This window comes from Calliopsis andreniformis, chromosome 3 (assembly GCF_051401765.1).
Source record: "Calliopsis andreniformis isolate RMS-2024a chromosome 3, iyCalAndr_principal, whole genome shotgun sequence".
In the NCBI taxonomy this organism is placed as follows: Eukaryota; Metazoa; Arthropoda; class Insecta; order Hymenoptera; family Andrenidae; genus Calliopsis; species Calliopsis andreniformis.
Window position 1 is genome coordinate 10,043,914 of NC_135064.1, and position 22,370 is coordinate 10,066,283.

The following is a 22,370-nucleotide window of genomic DNA, read 5'->3' on the forward strand; positions in this document are numbered from 1 at the left end:
GGAGGAAGGCGAGCAAGCCGGGAACGGATACACCGTGATGCCACAGTTAAAATATCGCCGGAGTTATTCACGTGAGTGTGGAAAGCAGGGGCAGGGGGCGAGACTGCTGCGGCGGCAGCCGACGGGGATACGAGGGTTGATATTGAATATGATATTCCGTATCCGCAGCGGACCACCGCGCTACCCTCTTTATTCGTCCCACAGTGACATTCGTAGCCGGGCGACGGTGAACACAACACGCACACCCTTGCTCGTCCACGCCCTTCCACGCGCGTTCCTACGTACTTACATCCTATGGTATCCTATCTCGTCACCCTCCTTGGGATCCCCCACGACAGCCCCCCTCGACTCTAGCCTTTTCTCTATCCAGCGCGTTGGCCGCGCCGTGTGCGTGGCTGGGGCTGGCACATGTGCCACCCCGCCGGAGCTGATGTATGCTCTCGAAAGGGGGATGCTCTTTCGCCGTCACGTGTTCTTTCACTTTGTTTGTGATTTTTTTTTTTCCTCCGCGGCGCCCTTAATCGCTTTTACAAATCGCTGGGGCCAGAGTTATGCGACCGACGCTTCCGAACGCGAGCTTCCTCCGCGGCGCCGCGCTGACCACAGTGACCCTTTTAGGGGGTGAGTGGGCTCGATGTTCGTGTTTAGTTTTTTAGGTGGTTTTAAGAGCCTGTTGAAACGAGGTGTTTCTGAGTTTTTTAGTGAAAGCAGGCTTGGGTATTATTTAAGTAAAGTATTTGAGAAATGGTTATTTAAATAATATGGTATGTTTATAAATAGATGTAGTTTTGGAGTAATTATTACCTTGGTTTATTTGAATAAGAAAATGAGTTTTTTTAATTGTTTCAGCACTTGGTTAATAAATGAAATAGTTTTTTATTACCTATATTCAGTATCTTGTGTGTGATTAAATGTTTTGTGAGATGACTTCTCAAATAATTTATAATTCTGATGTGTCAATATCATTAGAAATACAGATTCCATTACACTGTCTCACGTACGCGAACTTGGATATTAATGGGATAGTTGAACTAGAAACTAGAAATATAGCGAAGTGCCGCCTAATATAAACAGATAATAACAACAAATCGTGATCCAGCAAGAAGTTGAAGCCTTCATCTTCCAATATTCTTGTCATTTCCCTTGTCTAATATTTCACCCCAAACATGTTCACTTTATCATTTAATTAATTCTACGACCGCGCTACATTTTTAGTCCAAGTATACCAAAATATTAGTATGAACTTGTTTAAAGGGCGAACAATTTTGGAATCCAAGTAGGATTATATAATATTATAGAAGTTCCCAGTCTCTCTCAGTTCATCGCGTTTATATTTAACTAGGCTAATAATGTATTCAAATTGTCTACATTTCCTAAAATAATAATTCGCAATATCATGAAATATCAGAGTCATCCATTTACTTGTTTGAATTCTTTCTAATTCTTCAATACAATAGCCTTCTCAAATCATTTTGGTTTCATTCAATGTTTTTAAATCGCTACATTAACACAGGAAAATAGTACTGTCAACGGAGCAGTGTCTTTCATTCAATTCGTCTTGTCTGTCGAGATCCTTTTTCTCACTCATGCGGAAAAAATTTGTTTTCTTAATTTCCTCTCGAAATCGAGCCTTCCGGTTATTTTCAGTGATCACATAGAATAGCATTTAACTGCTCAGCGACACGTGTTTTTTCGCTTTGGTCGCACGATCTTCCTGTACGCCGTAAGCAAACATTGAACAGCTGTCAAATCTGTGTAATATCGGGTCGTAACGGAATAGCCCTGGGGCCCTGGACAGAAAAATATCTCTACTTTTCCACTTTGCACAGACCAATATTTCCAAACCTTTTTGACTTTAATGTGCTTCGATTATTTATTTTATCTCTGTCCGAATGGCGACTACCCTTCTGGTAAAAAGGGAATAAACATTCTATTTTATTTTAGGAAACAATACTACTTGTACGTTGAGTATTTATACATCTTTGTAGGGTCTTTTAGATATGGTGAATCGTACAGGTACTTGTGTGTTTTCATTTTTCATTATTCTTCATTAGAAATTCCTTTACTTTGAAAAATTGACAATGAATACAAAAAGTATTCACGAAGGTAGTTATCGGTCTGTGGATTTGAAATCAATGTAATTTCAATCGCTACTGTATTGCACTATCTATGCACTGCCTCAAGTAGACTTAAGCATTAATCTGAATTTATAATGTATCTTATCTTCTGGCGATCATTATTAAAAGCATTTTTAATCTTTTCACTATCTTCTAGTCGAATTTATAGTAATCAAAAGATCAACCTTGATGTTGTATGATGCTTTAGTCTTATAAAGACGTAACACTGCACCAATAATACCCAATACCTTTCAGTGATAGCAAATATTTTTACGGTCAAGCAGAGTTCGAGTTAAATCATGGGAAACTCAGATAAGGTCAGTTTACTATCATTTGCTAGTTCGTGTTTACTTGCAAATCCAGGATTCTGAACTCTGCAGATGATAAAGGAAAGTGCACTGTACTTTCCAGTTTCATCAATACTCTGTGTTCCAATGTCGGTAGTAAAATACGTTGGTAAACTTGAACATGAATTATACGTGTGTAGATGGAAAAGGAACACTCACGTGTGTGCAGTCTTGCCCGCCATGCGAGGGGATCACTGACTAATCCCTGAAGACCTGGCCAATAGACAGCGGGATGCCGTGGCTCCGTTCTTTGTTGAAATTGCCCGATACCTGCGTGCAAAGCAAACATAGATCAGCATACGCGTACATTGCTATCCACCGCCTATATTCTCCTATTCTGTTTGTTGTCTGCATCTACTGGATTTTATCCTATTTTCCTAACGTTCGATTATAGCTGCACCTCGTCGTTCTCGATGGCAGAATGTTTACCGATCGCGAAATGCTTCTGTCGCATGTTATACATATGAGGGATGTCCACGTAATGCGCACGATAAAGGCATGGAATGGATGTAAACTACCTATACAGGGTAAACAGATAGAAAAAGAATAGGACTTGTCTGATGCAAGTAATTTTTACTCAAAGGTACACAGCTATTGATTTTTCTCTTTTCTTTGGGTAAGATATGTTGCCTTTTTCTATGGAATAATAGTAAAAATGTAAGGTATTTTCTTGGGGTCGATTATATGTAGATTAATGGTGGAGAACATTTATATAAGTTATATATCCAATAACGTTCAATGTATGCTAATTATTATGTAAATAAAATTTGTAATTTGTTAGTTATTATATTAGCTTGTTATTATCTGAAATAGCGATTCATAACGCATACAAAATGGCAACCATTGCCTACATTAATGAGCTAAATATTGTTAACAAATTACATGTTGTATGGTTTACTTTGTTTAAGTACATAGATTTTGAAATGAAATTAACTAAATAAATTGCAATTATTTCGATAAATAAGCAATTATTTAGACAAATCCTTTTTCATTTTTAGATGCTGAAAATAATATTTTAGAATTCTTGGTAGTCTGACTTCAGATTTTATAACTTTCAAATTCAAAGACCTGAGGTCTACATTTTTGTTGTCTGTATTACAAGTTGTTTCATTTACTAGGAATGAAAATTGTTTTGATATTATTTTTAATATTTAGAAAATTAACAAGCATTGCCAATACTAGTACTATTGTTATCTTATTCCTTGCTCGAGCAATTAGTCTATTTCGCTTATTTCGCTTCAATACCTAGTAATTGTGGCAAAATAGGACACGTATCGTGTAGCACATGTTGAGAATATTCGCTCAGCTGCATAATGGATAGCATTGATTGCTGTTCTAGAGGCGTGTTGAACCACTATTTAGGTATTACAAATTGCAAAATCCCTTTTTGATATCTAATCTTAATCGTAGGAATATGTCCCACATTTTGATTAACATTCTTTATACCTACTCAGATATACGATAAGAAAGAAAAATTGAAAAGTGAAACTTTTGTCTGGGTGGAACCCTGTCTTCCATGCATGTGGGCTGGGAAATGGCTTAATACAGATTTCATGGAATGTGATACAGACATGTGGTGTGCATGGTGCTGCTAAGTTGTATATAACAGGTTGCTAAACTTGTCTAAGTTCGATCAAGCGACAATAGGGCGCGAGAAAGTTTTGGAAGGTAAAGTCGTTAGCAACATCCTTTATAGTTCACTATACCGTTTCATGAGATCGTGTATCGCCGACGGGGAAACCGCAACGCGACGCGTGTGGCCACGGAACAGTCCGATCATGACTGAAGTTACTATATAGTTTCGCAAAAACTGCTTAACCCCGAGTAACCTATCATTAGTCCTATGTTTTAGGCCCACGCTATTGAATATTTGTGTCTACCAATGGTTCTGTCAAATTCGTTCTGTGAGATTTAGGATAGAACATTAAGAAGCCTAGGTTCGTGTACTACTGTTGTACACATAATTATGATCAATTAGGATCCATATTTGGTAATAAAAATCTTAAATAAGAGATACAAAATGAGAACAAAAATTGAATGTAAAAGCATAGGGTATTAAGGTCTTGTAATTAATATTTTGTCTGCCTTAGTACAAAGTAGGTGTACTTATTAACATGTGCTTAACTATATTTATGCAGCTGAGATTTAGAACAATTTATATAAAATATGTATATACTTCTAGACCTCAGAAATAGAGCGTATTAAGTCCAGTATTTATCCGTGTGACTTATACACTTTAGCTCTGGGGTCCAGGTTTGTCATTGGTTAATAAAGTTTGAACAAAGGGTTAAAGAAAACTCAGTACTTGCAACACGTTATAATTGTAGTGTACTATAATACAATGTAACACACTATAATTATAGCAACTAAATTTCAACTGTATATTGTGTTTTTCTGTATTATTTTGTCCTCATTCTATGGTCAACATTCATCATGTAGGTATAGTTAAATTCGAAACTCCAATTCCATTATTGTCCTCTTATTAAACCCATTCTTGTTAGTTTCTTATTTCTTAATGCTTCTGCTTGATAAATATCCCCAATAAAAATATTAAATGTCAAAGCTGAGAAGACACCCATTACTAAAGAAAAATGTATCTTTTACAATCCTCCAGTAGCTATAACGCTACTTTCTCCTAATTGCCAATTTGGTCTGTCGCCTCCAGACTCTTCAGGTCCATTCAAAAGGGATGCCTGGTTTATATTAGGTTTGTAAAATCCTCAAACACAGCGATATTGTTGCCAGTCGTCCTGATTCGAAGAAGAACGTATCGGACCGCGTCCACCGCACAGTAAAACGTTATTTCCGTTTTAGGGCTGACAGGGACCGAGAGAAACGAGTATGGAAAGACGCGGCGATACGATCGTTACCCCTTTTGTCCGTGCTACGTTCGAGATCAAATAAAATTTATGGGATCGTAAACGAGTGAACCTGCATGCTCATCAACAAAAATATTCGGGATCGTCCTGTGCACCAGGAATCGGTGTGTCGTAACTGACGATCGCTTCAAGGGTCCTCGAACTTTAATTGAACCTCCAGTGGAGGAACTTTTACGATGGACGTCCTATGAAAGTCGAAAAATCTCTGCCTTCCGACGCTGACAATCTAGGAGATGTTTTCTATGAATCTGTAGGAAAAATCTGTCTCAAAAATCTGATAGTCATGAGAGATAAAAGGATGAAGGGCTTGCAGGTCGTAGTGTAGAGTTCCAAATACATATGTATTTGGAGATTGCGAGTTAATAATAGTAGCCCTGTGGACTGAATTATGAACACGCAGAAGTTCGTATGCAGAATTTGTATTTGTCTTCTTCATAGTGCCAGTACACAGAAGGAATCTTGTTAACTGAACCTTAGTCATGAACGTAACTGTTTGTTTGATTAAGAAAGAATTGCAGTAGCACAAGCTTTTACTAAAATTATGCAAACATTGTCGAACAAAAGGGTCATGAGGATCGTCTATGTCTTTCATGCAGGTTATTTTCAATTTGTAAGGTATTAAATTTGATTTTTTTTTTACGTTAAGCCTGTAGTAAAAAAGTACTACGTTAAGTTAAAAATAAAATTTAGGTTATCTTCTTTTTTTTGTGCAAAACTACAATGTTCCAATACCTATACTTATCTTAGCAGAACTATAATTATACATTGCCAATCTAGTGTGCATATGAAGGGTATTTCCGAAATTTTGGTACAACCGAAAAAGAAATAATTCTTGGCGTCAACATAAGGCGAAAATACAGGATAAAATTTGTTTATATGAGATTCCTTTTTCGAGAACATTAAGTTTACAAAACAATACTTCACAGACACAATGTATTTCCTTCAGTCAATCTGGATAGCCATCGTTACTCTTATTTACGTTTATGAATAATGTTACTAAATGAACATCATTTTAAAGAGCAGTCAGTTTCAATAATTTACTTATTTCATTTACCTTCGATAATTTCTTCACTGAAAATATTGTCCCGGATATCGCAGGTGATGACTATTAATTATAAAAACGTGAATTAATAATAATGTATTTAAATTTTTCATTTTTTGATATGTCAGAATTATGTTATGTCCTTTTTAATTCGTGAGGATTTTGGTTATTTTTAAAATAAACTATTTTATTTATGACACTTCATAAATAGAAATGAAAGGAAATGAGGTCCAGGTAATATTGGGGACCAAGTAACTGTATTTGAATGATGGAAGGACACCAATTTACAGCTTGTGAACTACAATGAATAAATTATAGAAAGATACTTCATATTATTCTTTAAAATTATACCAAATCTCGACTGACTGTTTATAAATACAAGTAAGACTAAAAATAGCGAAATGTGATGAACCAAGGTGTGTCGAAATACAGCCGTAGTTATCTGTGTACTTATCGAATTTTTAAACTCGATTTTCTTTAAAATGGAAGCTCACATGAATCATCTTCCTTTCAGTTGTATCACGATTTCGAAAATACTCTATATATTTATAATATTACGTAATATATCCGTATTTGAGAACCAATGTGACCCAAGTCCTTTTTTATTATTTTTCAAGAGAGCTGAAAAACAAATGCGATTACCCATTGCTTAATATAATATTTGAAGTAGATTATACTATTAAATTTCCTTCACTTATAACGTAACTTAACTAAATTTCTATTATTCTAATAAAATTAAGAAAAAACAATAAGGTCCTGTAAAAAACTTAATTTTTAAAAAAATGGACTTGAATTAGTCTGGCTCTGAGATACAGAATATAATGTGTATTATCTGATGAAGTAAAATAAGTAAGTAGTCTGGTAAAAATAAAGTCTAATCAATCGAGCTTCGAATTTACCTTGATTAATTAAGCAGATATTGATCTCTATAAAGTGAAATTGCGATATTTTTATTCACGGCGGGGACGAGAATGAATCCGCCGTGTATCGTCGGATGCAGGAAATGTAGCAGCCAAGAGGAGGCTGAATGAACACACGGATGCGTATCGAACCTGCGCGTTCCGTATTGCGCGACATGCATTGCTCGCCCATTTCACTCTTCGGGGGCGGGATATGCATGTTTATACGGCATGCACCGTGAAAAGCATACTCGAAACGGCTTATATTGCGGCCGAGAGGAACGTTATTGGATTTGGAGCTATGTTTTTGCTGAGATAAGTACAGGTGCACTATGATAGCGAAGGGGATGGCGTGGGCAACCAATTAGCAATCAAGTAGAATGACCGTAGGAACTATTTTAAGGCGAATATATCGGGTTCCCCTGAAAATTTTATCGAATTCTTTAACAAGAAACTTGTTTCTTCTTACTTGCAATTAATTGACTTTCTGAATTAACAGAAGTGAAAATATTTCCGTTAAATAATCAAATTTTGAAAAGCTAAAATAGGAAAATATGATATCATATTTATAGTCTCGATTGCATCGAAATAGAGATGAAAATTTATCGCACAGTAGTTGAATAGAAATTGGCAAGTGATTCTAAACTCACTTGGCTGACTATGCATTTCTTAATCTCCTTAATCTTATTCGTGATTCTCTACCGTTTTCCAAGATTATCAGCGTACATTTTTCTATTTCAGTAATCAAACACAATTAGGTACTAATTTCGCGACAATGTTCTCCAAGTCATCAATACAAATGTATAAAATCTCAAGTTTTTAATTACACAGACTGCAACCTTTAGAAGATTACTAAAAGTTATCGATAGTTAGTCCTAATTTCAATTCTAATACACTAAATCTTTGTAGTTTGAAATTTTTACTGAAGGAAATTGAACATTTTGTCGGAGATACCTTGGTTACAGACATATATTATTTTGAAGAGGTTCTTTCTTTCAAGTGATCAAGTTATAGGGGTAACATTACACGTTTGGAGCGTTCTAAGAACTGTTATATACAGAAGTTCATGGAACGTAGTAGAGCAACACGCACAGTAGGCACTAGAAGATTGTTTTCCTTCCAATAAAGGAAGAAATCTTCGGCGTGGCACCCGTAAAAGCTACCGAGAGAGGTCCCAGAAGGATCCTCCGCGATTTATAACCGGCTGCTGTGCTGCTTTCATTCGTGGCGGACGTTCAAATATCTTCGGGAATCGTTCTCATAATTTGCGATAATGGCAGCTACCTATAGTTTAAAGAGAGCGCGTTCTTCTCGTGAGGATTGTTTAGGATCTTCCGTTTCCTCTTCATATTTCCGCTTAGAATTCAATATGGAAGATTCCGTACTCCTTGATATTTTAATACATTTTTAAGCGACTGTTTTCAAACTCTGGATTGTAGAATAATTTTCATTTCACAAGACATTATTTTTACTAAATTTAAAGTTTTTGTTTACTCAGTTTTATACTAAATTTTAGTGTTCAGAGATTTTATAAATATATATTGTTCTGATATATTGCACTTTGATATTTTGAATTTTTAGTCGTCTGCGAAGCTTCAAAGATTATGCAATCTTAACTAAGTGAATTGAACAATTCTATATACTAAAGACTGGAAAATATTTCAATCATAACTTCAGCTGAAATGGCAATTTGTTTTCAAGTTTTAGTTGATGTTGCACGTGGTATAACTCGAAACGAATTAATATCAAAATTTCAGAGTCGAAATTCCAAAGCAAATATTGTCCAAGCCTGGTTTTATTACGTGTTAAAATTGAATTACGATTCGGAGGTGCACTGTTAAATACGTACAAGATAACTAATTTTTCATAAGTTCGTAAATATATTAACAAATTTTATTCGTACATATGTAAATCTAAATTCTCATTGGATAAATCATTTTTAAATCTGAATTATTTACATAAAAAATCATTTCAAATTTAATTACATAATATCTTCATATTCTATCTCCTAATATTGACAAATCATTTTAAAAGAAGTATCTTTGTTTATCAAAGTGGTTTTGTACTGCTTATTTCTTCACTACACTATGCAAAGGATGCAAAATTCATCCGACGGCTGCCAAACTATGATTCACCAACGAAATAGTCAAGAATAATACAATTTTCGAGAAAAGTTTTCAATAAATAAGTAATCAGATGCACAGATTCGAGGGGTCCCGAAGTCTGACCTTCGCCACATCATTCTCAGTCTAATTCATGAACTCATGAACCCCGGTCACGTGCCTCCCTCGTTCATAAAATGTATTTAGCGTTTCTGTGTAGCGCTCTCGATGGCTATGCTCTTAAATTTATAATCCTCCGTATGTCCCTGTAATATCATTAATAACAGGCGTAGAATGAACCCTTCGGTGTCGTTAGGCAACCTTGATGTTCGTGTTCATAAAATGGCCGAGGTTTCGAACAAGATGTATAATTATTAACACCAACATTCATGAGCAAAATGGCAGCATTAATTGACTTGCAATCATATTTCTTCAATAAAAATGTACTGACAATTTGAGTGACTTGAGAATAGGATAAGTTGATTCAGTAGTGAAAGTAATAACTTTGAGGTTTTGCCGAGGATCATCTCCGCCATTTTGTTTTATTCTTAACCCCTATAAGAGTGTTTTAGAGTGTTCTCTTTTTGGAATATCCTTTGCAGAATGAGATGAAGAGAAAAAGGCTCCAGATTTTCAGGCTGTTAAGTATTTATAAGAAATGGATAATAAGTTGTTGAGATTCCAGACATTTAATATACTAAAGATAGATACATTTAAAAAATAGTAGTATCTTCAAAGAAAAAAATAAAGAATTAAACGATTATAGTTGCTTCATGCAGTACTCTATCATACCAAAAGTAGACAATTTTTTATCCTAATATATTTTATTATAATTTATTATTATCTCTGTAGGAAACTCTCTTTCTTTATCTCTAATAATCTGATTTTAGACTTCTTAATTTAGGGAGCCGCCATTCATCCATAAAATAATAAAAGTATCTTATTATCATTTGCTTTCAATTCAGGTCCTGTTTCAAATAAAACTATCGTGAACCTCTAACAATATAAAAGGAATGAATATTTTCATCTTCTAACATGCGATTGCATTGTAATCCTTCATTTCAGGCGAACGTAGAATCAATATTAAAGGAGGTTGGGCAAATTCGATCCAATGTAAACTTGCTCTTCCCATATGTTTGCATAGATCACGATCCCCTAGAAGGAAGTTGGCCACCGTCGTCAGGTGGTTAACCCGAAATACGCTAACTTTGGTCCGGGCGAGTCTACGCGTTTATCTAAATCGGGGAAGCGAGTTTGCGCGATCGATCTCGAGTTTCAATCAGCATAGGGACTTGGAAAGACATCCTGAACACGAGATGCGATTGTCTATCGTTTGATTCGAATCTTCTTCCTCCTTCCTGGGTACGAATACACGATGGCATCCATTTTCAAAGAGTTTCCATTTAATTTTGTCAGTAGTTCCTAAAGACTCTTTAATAATGACTGAATGCATTGAATTTTGTCTGTTAGATATTGTGTGATGGTGTATTATAAGAAGTAATTAAAACATGTGGAAATTAGTTACTTCTGTATTAGTTTCTTTAGTTAAATTGTTATGTTGATATTTCGTGTATTTAATAATGAACTTAAAAGTTGTGTTCCTAGAAATATCACTGTGTACAGTATTCGAAGGTGTTGTAAGTATTGCGAGCGAAAGGAAAATAGCAAAATCGTAATAGTAGACAATGAAGATAGTATCACAATAACATTGATGTAGGGAAGCAAAAATTTAAGGACTTATGTTATGTTCAAAGTCTTGAAACAGTGAGATATCATATTTAGACAAGTTAACAATAAAGTAAACTCAACAATTGCTGCAATTTGTATTGCGAAGGAATTAAATTTATATACCTACCATTGAAAGTGCTTCAAATATTGTGTATAGATAGAACATGAAAAGGTTGTCAGAATGGATACAAACAGTAGCGTATTAAGAAATTAAGATTTCAGACCTGAGGGACTCATTCTACTTGGTCTTAAGATGGTAACTATACTAAGGAGGTACTTGACTGTTCCAAGACAGACAAGCTTCATAATCATTGTAATACACAATCCTAGTGTATTATAATTGTGTGACTCTAAACCAAAACGACAGAAGTCACATTGCTAACAAATTTTTGTTTATGCTTTAACCCTTCTTCCCCATGTAGCTATATGGCTACATATCAATCGAAATCAAAATCTTATAAGTTCTTCATTTGCCAATGTTAAGAAATAACAACAAATGTAACGGAGACTTAAATGTTTTGAAAATATTAGAATATTCACATTAAAACATAACTATTTCTTTATAGTTGTTAAATAATTTGGAAAAGAAAGAGTTAATTAAATTTTGCAACATAGAATTCATATTCCTAATAAGATTGAAGTAAAGAAACTTCCCCCAAAAAATGAATCTATAATAACAAATAAGTCTACAATATCTACAGTATCAAGATTCAAACCTTTGAGTGTCAAAGTCCCAAAACCAGATATGTGTGACGTATATTATGATTTTGCTACAAGTGCAGAACCATTTATCTACCTCCTCTTCACTTTAATCTATCTATAGAAGCAACTCTATCGTCTACCTGCATCTCGCTAAATTCCTTCCACTCACGTTACAATAACATTCACACCAGTGCAGAAGATATCGGCAATACGAACCGGAGGACGCAGTGAATCCCGCGTGCATCGCGTATCGGGGGGTCGTCATGTGCTGAGGATGCGGCGTCGGCTGAAGGGCTGCGTGGGTCGCAGAGACCGGTGCCTGAGGGTGCGTGGCCGCTGGTCGCGATAGTATCGAGTCGATTCCGTGCGGATTGCTCCCGACGGAGGTGATCGACGTGGCTGGACTGTGCTTTCCGCTTCCGGTTGGCGAGGATTGGCCCTGGGTGATGGTAGATAGCGGCACGTTGATCCTGGGCAGTTGGATCCCCGTCTGCTGCTGCTGCTGGTGATGCTGCTGCTGTTGCTGTTGCTGTTGGTGTTGTTGGTGTTGTTGATGGTGACTCCTCTCCGCCATGGAGTGCAGCGCAGCCAGAGGTTGGCTAGCCAGCATGCTGCCACCGGCTGCGCTGAGGTTCAGGAACTGGAGAACGTGAGGCGCTGCGTGGAAGTCGTGGATCCAGGGAGGCCTTGGCGGCGGAGAGTGACTCGTCGCCGGCGGTGGGGAACAGGACCCCAACGAGGAGCCCGCCGACGAGCTCCTGTCGCCCTCCAGGTGGTTGTTTCTCCTGTGAGCGTCGCTCAGCGACGACATGTTCTCGCCTAGCTGCGCTCCGGCCTCGGGACTGGATCGCGACTGCGAGTCCGAGCAGGTATCACCGGTGTCGTTGCAAGCCTTATTATTATTATTGTTGGTCAAAGAACACACCATCTCGCACCACGCATAGTTCGGCAATGAGCGGAAAATCTTGGCTTAGGTCCTCTCGCGAACACCTGAACAATTCACCCAGCGATCGTTTTTCAAGGGAAACGAAAATCTTTAACTCTCGCGTATCCAAATCACTTGGTCACTGATACACACGAAACATCCTCACTTATTCAAGATTATACGTCACTGTCAGTCCCACGACGCCGGCTCTTCACTATCCTCTCGATTCATTGTCTTCCTCAAGCAACAAACTGAACCTTTAATGGAACCGTGTACCGAACCTTGGAGCCCTAGGTGTGCTGATCGATCCTGGAACCGGATAGTCGGAGTACCACGAACCGGGGCCAGCCGGAGGCAAACAGAGATCGCTGAAGACGGTGTCCAGGGATCGGTGATCGATGACGGAGCGCGAGGAGAGGCGCGAGCGTGAACTAATGGGGGGTTGTCGAGCGGCTTGGCTCGGCAAGTGGTGTACGACTGGGGTGCATTGGGGAGCAGCGAGTCTGTTCGCTCGTCTAGCGACTCACTCTCGGCATGGTCGTGTTCGGCGGAGCTTCGGGAGCTCGGGTCTCGGAGTCAGGGGTTCGGGTTCTGGCGCGCCAAGCACCGGATAGGTCGGCCCTGGTGGAGTGTCTGGCGGCGGAGCGAGTGGATTGGCGTGGAAACGGTGGGTCGGTTGAATGCCAAAGGGCGGTTCTGTCCCGGGATTGGCCGGGCTGGGTCGTTCCTCTGGAAGAAGAGGTGTTTCGGGCGGGGCCTCTCAATCTCGCGTTAGCTTCTTGTTAAGCGTCTTTCATTGTGTGTTTAAATTCGTAATTTATGATCCCGACTGAATAAAACAAGAACTCGCTGGTTCGCTTACTGGCTGGCTGGCTGGTTGGCTGGCTAGCTGGCTGGCCTGAGCTGTTTGGCTGACTGGCTCCGCTAGTTTGCTCGACAACTGGGCACCTCTGTATGACTATGGTGACACTACCGCCTCGATAACTTCCTTGCCTCCTTGCTTCCTTCCACCCTTCGCTGTCCATTCTCTTTCTCTCGCTCCCTCCCCCTCTTTCGCCCATCTCCTCGTGCACCCTCCAACGTCGTCGTCGTCGTCGTCCAGGCTGGCTTTCCAGCCAGTCAAGTACGCGTAGACCGAGCAAATCGAGTTATTTGCTTCCGATGGTCCATTTGGCTTGTTCCTCGCGTCCTCTGCGTATGGCGATGCACGTGTCAACGAGAATTCGGTTACTTCGACCGGCCGAACCATCGCCTCGAGCATGACGTAACTAATGTCGAGGATGAACTTACCCACCTCTTCTTCTGAGGAGGGGGTTGCCTGGTTGGTTGGCTGGCGTTCGACCAATCTAATGATCCTTTCGCTCCTTTCGAACGGGATGAATAATTTATGTCACTCTCTATCCGGCAATTCCCTCGGTTCACCTCTTCCTTCCGTCGACTTCGTTCGGTGGACGTTTGGCAGTCGATGGGAACGATATAAAATCGGTAATATCCGTATGTATCGAGCGAGATCGCGAAATTGATAGTCGTACTGTGTCTTCGTGAAGGTAGTGATCTACGTCAGTTGGTGGGATGATATAATATCGATACTATGACCATGGTATTCGTACATACATATTTGAAAGATGCTGTAGTATGGGTATGGTTACTGAGATTAAATTGATAGCTATCAAAGTATGCCTTGATATCAATATTGAGACTTTTGAGACGATCTACCACATTGGGGTCCCAGAATCAGAGTGTCTCAAGTCACAGTTTTCAAACTTCAGAGAAAAGCAAGTCAAGGTGTGAAAAGCTTGAAAATAGTAGGTAGAGATGTACCTATATAGGTGTATATACAGGGTGTTTCATAACATGTGGGACCCACTTCGGGAGTTGCTTGTATGCTTCAAAGCAATGGAAAAAGGTCATATAAACACATTTCCTATTTGTGTTCATTTATGAGATATAATGAATTTTCTGTTTTAATTACTTTTACAAAAGATGCTCAAAATGACTACCTTGCATTTAAATCTTTTATGAATTAGCTTCAAGTTCAGTCTAATGGGACCTAATACTACAAAGAGCACTTAAGGATTTAAAATATTTTAGAACCAGAAGTTATCAACAGCTCTTATATTGCTTAGTTCCGAACAAGCTATGAACTTAATTTCATTTTTATATTGTCATATTAAAAATTAAATGTCTTAGAAAAGGAAAAGTGAAAAACTTAATGCTTGTAAATTCTGTCTCAGAGGGTCCAAATCTAATTTCTTGTCATAATACTGCAACTATTAAACATTATCTCGTTTATAACAATAGTTCTACTGCTCTCTATTCGAATAAAACTATCAAACATCGATTTCTCAGGTCCTTGAATTCCGAATTTACTAAATGGATATTACGAAATTGAGTGGTCATGATTTCGCCAGAAATCGCTGACAACAGTAGCTATTTAGTTATAGCCCGAATCCTTTGAAACGTCCCCTCTTCAAGCATACTTTCCATTTTCCTGCTGTGCGTGTTTATACGCTTCCTCTTTCTTGATTTAAACAGGAATTTTGACTCCCTCCGAGGAGGTTAAAACGTCCGCGGGGAGAATCACAGGACTCTGAATGTTTTTCGCGATGCAGTTTAGCTAGGGAGCAACGATGCTTTCCAGGCGAGTGGAATCTTAACCATTCAACGGGTAAACGTCTCGATGTTCCAAGACGGTTTATTGTCGTTGGGGGATAGTAGTTCACTCTGGGTATTTCGTAGCTTTAATTAACTCGGATTCCAAGTCTTCATTACGTTCTATCTAACGTTTCCCAGTTCTCTGATTCTATGTCAATTAACATATTCATTATTTTAGCAACACTTTTTACGAAAAATTATTACTGGAAATACTGAAAATTGAAGTAAAATCACTGTGAAGTGGTCTATTTACAAGGAGTTTGAGAATTTAGTTTTAGGTAATAGAAAAGTACTTTTTATGAAGTTATTTATCTTTGGGTCTATACTAACTACTTGCACTTAATGCTATATATGTGGGTATAATAAATTCAATATTTTGTTTTAATAAAGTGACAATTACTTAGGAACTGTTCAATTCTGGCAATTTTTAATTCTATTGTAAGACATTGTTATGCTGCAAGATTATCTTGTTTGAATATTTGATCTTTTATGAGTTAATTTAACGTGTTAAAGAGCAAGTAAAGTTTCTAATGTCTGGCAATAATTCTCATATGGAATTTCATTTTTTTCAATTACTAAGAAATGAATTAATTTTACTACTTGTAATGAAATGATTAAAGAATCTGATACGAGGTATTTGCCGAACAATTTAATACAATTTATCTTTAATTAAAACTGAAAGCAACATCAATATTAAACCATAAAAAGTGCTAAAATAAATATATTAAAGTCGAATATATGTATATAAATATATAAACTTTTATTAAATTAGAAATTTTGTTATCTATCCTTTATGTAATTTTGATGCCACAACTAAAGAAAAAGTTTTCAAAGAGTATTTTCCCATTGCATAACCGAAATATTGAACATGTCCTCTCGAATTTTCACATTGCGTCGAAAACTGTCTCCATTTGATCGCTAAGCACTTCAGCTAATACAGAAATAAATCGTGTCCTCGTTCACGGTTAAAAGGACATCGCTGAAACGTTTGAAGGGTCATCGAGGTCCACATGAAAAATTGGGTCTAACGCGATGGGGCGGGGGTCAGAGGGAGGTCGTACCAGATGCGTCCAACTGATCCAGCAGCAACAGTAGCAACAACTAGGGGACTATTCAAGGGGGTCGAATTTAGGAAATTTATATTCGTACTGCGATTACGCGTCTCATGATCACGTCGTAGGTGTTTGAAAGTTTGTAAAATCGTTCGACGTCTATAACTCGTGAGAGACCTCTCTTTTTTTTCTCTTGTTGGTCGTATAACGTCTTCTCAGTACCACAGTTTGAAACTAACATTTGGGAAAGGAGACAGAGGGTGACGATACATATGTATGCGGAAAGAAATATACAGTTGGATAGGAGGCTGGGAAGGAACATCCTCTCGCGAATCACCGCCAACTTCTTTCTCTATCGATCGTTTTTAAACTTCCGTTCTGTAGAGCTGTGCTATTTGCTACGTTTAGTGCGAATGTAGTATTTCTGAATTGCAGTATCTTTCATTAATATTCAGGCATTGGCATAAGTTGAGGTTATATGTTTTATAATTTGGGCTAATATAAAAGAAGCAACAGAAACTCTTAATAATATTAATGAACAAAAAATAATAATATTATAAATGTTGTGAAATCTATTATGGAAAATATGTTTAAAACTGTTGATTTATTAGGTAAGGTTGGTTAAATTTTGGGGACAATCCAGGGTGAATCAATTATATATTATAATAATAGGGGAAAACTACTTTTACCATCCCTGAAGTCTTAAATGAATCTTAGACTATCAAAAAATGGTTAAAAAAATATTTGGCTACTAATGGGAATAAACTTTTCTGAAAGCTAGTCGCTTATCGCACCTTTTATTTTATGATAACAATAATACTCTGTTTATCCTACCCTACATGTAACACTACGATACTACAATGCATATGAATATATGACATATGTAAAACTTTAAATCTCTAATCAATGAACCGAGGGGAAATGCTTTTGAATAATATTTACGAATCATTACTACTTTACATTTGATTATCCACGACCGAGAACAGAACATTCATTGATACTATGACATCAATATCATTTAGTATTAATTTTTGCAAGTGCTATTACTGAATAGTAATACCCGCTGTTTCATCTTTTGCTAAGCATTTCATTATCGATTTGCTTTGTAAAATTGTAAGGTAAAATTGGATCATTTCCATCACTGCCGTTCACTAATTTATTTCTCTATCGGTCTCTATCGACCTCAAATAAGCTCCAGCCGTTTATCGATCGTCAAATAAAAGTCGCTTTATTTAAACAGAGAGGATCGACAGATTATTTTCTATAATTAAAGTACGGACTATCGATGGGTAGACCTAATACCACGCCATATGCCGTGTTTTCATAAAGCGTTAAGTCGCGTCTTTATCACATTCCGTTGTCTCCATTATTGTATAGCTGTGTCGCGACCCGAACGAGTAAAAGCAGAGTATCATGAAAACGTGATCAAGAGAGGTCCAATAGATTTCACGGCGACTTAAATTAAGGCGAGTTTTCAACCCTCCACCCCCCACCATCAGCGCTTGTCTTCCTCTGCTCCGTGCAGATAAATCAAAATTAACTTCCAGCGAAGGACACGTCCGGTGTCGCTTGTAGAATGGAATTAAAGGAACTTTTTTAAGGAAATTAAAGGCGAATTCGCGATGAGAGGGGTGTGCGTCCCTTTCCACTCTATATTCAGAGCTTTGCTTTTTATTCGTACTTTCGAATTGAAAAATGTGAGCGACTTGAGAAGTTTCCAGAGGAAAATGGTCGTTATTTATTAAAGGCAGAAATTATTAAGAATGTAAGTTTGCTTTATGATGGTTGAACGTTTAGTTAGATATTTTGTAATTGTAATTTTGTAGATCTTTAATTTGAAAGAGTTCATCAGAAACTTGTAATGATAACAATTATAGTTGTTATAGTTAATACTATTTATTTGACATGATAGTTAAATTGTTAAAAAGTTGTGTGTTATCATTTTTATTTATTTAGTTTCTTTTAATAAATGAATATTCTAGTTTATTTTAATTTTTTTATCTTAAGTAGAAAGTCTACAGAGATATTAAAATTTTCTAACAATAATTAAACTTATAAGGTACCTGCTAATACAAATATGCTAGAAATAATTAAAATTTAACGAGGATATACAATACAAGTGAATATTACGCTTCATTACTTTTTTTTATTGTTTTCCCAAAAGTGGGAATATAAGATACTGATAGCAATTATGCTATTTAAGATAATCGTGAAAATAACCATTTTGTTGACTGTTATTTTCCACTACCGAAAAGAATTCTAGAATCCTTACGTCTATCCTCATTTCCAATTCTACTAATTATCTTCTTTCAAATTAAAATATTCATATTCTCAGTTTATTCAACACCAATAAACGAAAACCGCATTAGTTCAAATCCACGAACGACAGATATCCTGTAAAAGCTCCTATGGGCTTTCATTGAGCTCCAAAAAAACTTTAACTCCTCCAATCACCTGCGTCTTCTTCTTCAGCTTCACCTTCAACCATTAACGATTGAATTACCTTCGACCATCTAACGATAATGTCCCACCCTATCGCAAAGTTTGCAAATGAACGGTAATTGGGATTTGTTAATCGTTCCGCTTCCAAGATATCCAGCTCCCGTAGCAGTCAATTAATCGAGGGGCCATTTAATCGTCGAGTTCGAGAGCTTTATTGCCAGTTGATCGGCGACAATGAAGCTGAGACAGGCGCGTCGAACAACGGACAGTTTACGCGATTTTATTGGACGATTCCCCGATTCCCTAGGGGTAATAACTTCACTCTAAACAGGAAGTGGAGCTGGTTGGACCACGGGGTATGGAAAGGGGATGAAACAGGGGCAGAGGGGGAGGAGGGATCAGGGACACGGTGGCAGAGTAGAACCTGCGTCGTAATGACTTTCCATAGAAAGGAGATAAAACCGAACGATGGGGGCTAGTTCTTAACGACAAATTTATGTTCTACGTTGCCGCCTTCTCTGCAGATTATACCTCGTGCCGCGAAAACGCCATTTTTTTCGAATTATAAGATACAAATGGAAGTGTTCGCCAGGTTCGTGCGTGCGTACATGCTCGTAACGATGCAAATGGATTTTAAATTGCGCCTTCTCTTCGAAATTAACTGTTGAGGGACAAAGATTTTCTATTTCGCCGTAAAAATCGGGATTATTTTGTATCCCCTCGATGAAAATACAACTTAAGTGTGGTTAATACGAGATTTTAAGATGAAGGAATAGGAAAGTTTATTTATTTTAATGTTTATAATCAGTATGATTGAACGCTAATTGAAAACTTATTATGATGTGATTCTTTATCATGAAGTGGATTGAAGGTGAGGAGTAAGGTTTATTTTAGAAGACACTGTTTTAAAATGAGACATATTTGAAAGTTTATTGTGCTTCGAAGTCATAACTTGTTTTTGGAAAACAAATGAAAATGAAGTCTCTAACAAAATAATATACTTCACTGAGAATTTTAAGTTATATGTACTCTTTTGTTTTCATATCAAACTTCAGTTAATATAAGACTACTCACGCAGGACGTTTAACTACGAAGAAGACTTAAGAAGATGATTCTAGATTTGAAAATAAGACAACATTAAATAATAAAATAATAGAATTGCGAATAAGCTGGCACTCTTATTTATAAGCGCTCCCAAATTAGTGAACTTCGTTTGAAACTCAGAAAGTCGAATGGCTCCTTTATTAGTGAAGGGTCTACAGTCTACGCCATGAATCCCTAATGAATTGCTAAAAGCAATAAATATAAATATTCTTAAAATTATAACTACCAACACTCAGCTCACTCATGAGCAACACTCATGAGCAACACTCATCCACCTTCCCACTAAATCACTACAAAAGTAAGAATCACTAGAAGTCGAAGAAGAGGGGCACCCAAATTGATATCTCAAAGCCCCCATTAACAATTCTCCGAGGATCTCACCACTTGGTCTCGATTCTTGAAGAATCGTTTCATCACCTGAACGCAACGACGATTCCATAGAATCCTAGTCGCCGTTTCCCTAATTTTCGCGCAGGAGCTTTTCGTGTTTCGTTTCGTTTTACGGCACATAAACCGATAATTGAGCCAGGCCCTTGGGCCAGGGGGTAGCAGCGTGGTGATAAATGCTGGCTAATTTCACGCGTCATCGGCTTTTATTAACGAGAGAACGGTGTCACGCGCGACGGGAAAAAGGCGAGCGGAAGAATCGTGGCTGTTGAACGAAGGAGTCATTTTACACGGGACACCCCCTGGGCGGCTGCGCATTGTGCGACCGAATCATTACACGCCGATGATTGCATTATATTAGCTATACGACCGATCCTTCGGCCCTGCACCCGGTAATCCGTGTCATCCATGGCAGATGATGGAATAACCATAGTTAGCCACTTTCTGCCCCCTCTCCTCCCTTTACCGCCCCTCGGCTAACTCCTTTGCGCCTTTTGGCGCTGCGTGACGGTTTCCGAGGTAATCGTATGAAAATGCTTTGCGCATTTAAATCGAATAATTGTTTAGGGGGATGGAGTTTGTGACATGATTGAATAAGTGGTGGTGAAAATTAAAAAATAGTTCCTCTTTGGTTGGAGGGAGAGCTGATACAGGGTGGATCTTTGAAGGTAGCTAACTTTTATAGTGGGAAAATGAATCACAAAGAATTTTACTTTATTCGTATTTCATTTTCGAGTAGCAGCTATCACTGTTATCGAACTTATTATAGGTAATAAAAACTGTAAATAATATCTACAACAATATTACAACATATAAAAGAAAGTTGTTTTTAAAGCTGATTTGAAGATGAATTATTTTTGTAAATTTGAATGTGAATTATTTTTGTAAATTTAATTGCTATTATGAACTGTATACTTCAGCCATCTGAGTACCAACTCGTGTTCTTAATTTAAAAAAGTCAGTTTTATACCATTATTCAAAGAAAACCAATTTTTTTAATCTTCAATCTATACACTAGTACTCCAATTTTTATTATTCCAGGATAATAAGACAATTAACCATTTTACATTACAATTATACAATAAAATATTTATTTATCAATATAACAGTAGTAAAATAAGAAATATGAAATTAAAGCTGAAGAAATCATTACTGACATCAATAGATATATTTTTCAACGATTGTATCCATTATACGAATATAAATTCTGACAATTTATTTATATCCATATTAAATTTTCTATTATCAATAATATGTTATTACTGATAAAAATCCACGTTAATCAAACGATTAGGTACGAGAGGCGGGTTTATGTCGAGGGCGGTTAACTTATATTTATGAGTGATCTTGCAGATTGTAAAGGGTTTCAATTAGAGAACATGGACTACTTAGGAGATTAAAATATAAGAATTGAGACGTTTCGGCGTTCACAGAAGCGGGTTTAATGGGATCGTTCTGTAGGAATCGCCGATGTGGAACGAAACGGGTGACGACTGTGAAGCTGCCGCACGATAATGCGATGATCCTTCAGGGACAATATTAATGAAACTCTATTGAGTCAGTGCGCTACACAAGATCGATAAAATAAATTTATTTTACTTGTACCGTCTCGACTGGAATAAAAAAGCTTTATCATTATGTTCCAGTTAAAAAATACATTTAATTCCAATTCTAATAAAATAATTAGCATTTAACTATCCAAACTATGCACGATTGGCTATGTTCCATATTATATAACAACAATTATTCTTTAAGAAATAAGTAGAAAGCAAGCAATAAGTTTTTTATGAAAGCATTCATTTCTGTGAGTATGAAAATTAAAATGCAGGTGTACGTACATTTAAGGGAGAGTTACATGTGTCTTTAACTTTTAAACTTCTTTTTCTCTAAAACAAAGTCGAAAATTCAGTCTACATTTTTTTATATATTTTATTCTTTTTTTCTATCATTTATAGAATTCATATCATAGGCAAGAAATGAGTTGAAATT

At 37.0% G+C, this 22,370-nt stretch overlaps 1 protein-coding gene across 1 annotated transcript in view; it reads right to left on the bottom strand.

Annotated features, from left to right (window-relative positions):
• The window catches only part of Hgtx (HGTX homeodomain transcription factor), a 38,453-nt gene extending 25,463 nt beyond the window's left edge, over nucleotides 1-12,990 (bottom strand). The window contains exons 1-2 of the mRNA XM_076374944.1: nucleotides 12,033-12,990; nucleotides 2,624-2,734 (exon numbers count right to left, since the gene is read on the bottom strand). Coding sequence (XP_076231059.1) covers nucleotides 2,624-2,734; nucleotides 12,033-12,744 — 823 coding nt within the window. The 5' untranslated portion in view covers nucleotides 12,745-12,990. The remainder of the gene's footprint in view (nucleotides 1-2,623; nucleotides 2,735-12,032) is intronic.
• Nucleotides 12,991-22,370: the final 9,380 nt, after the last annotated feature.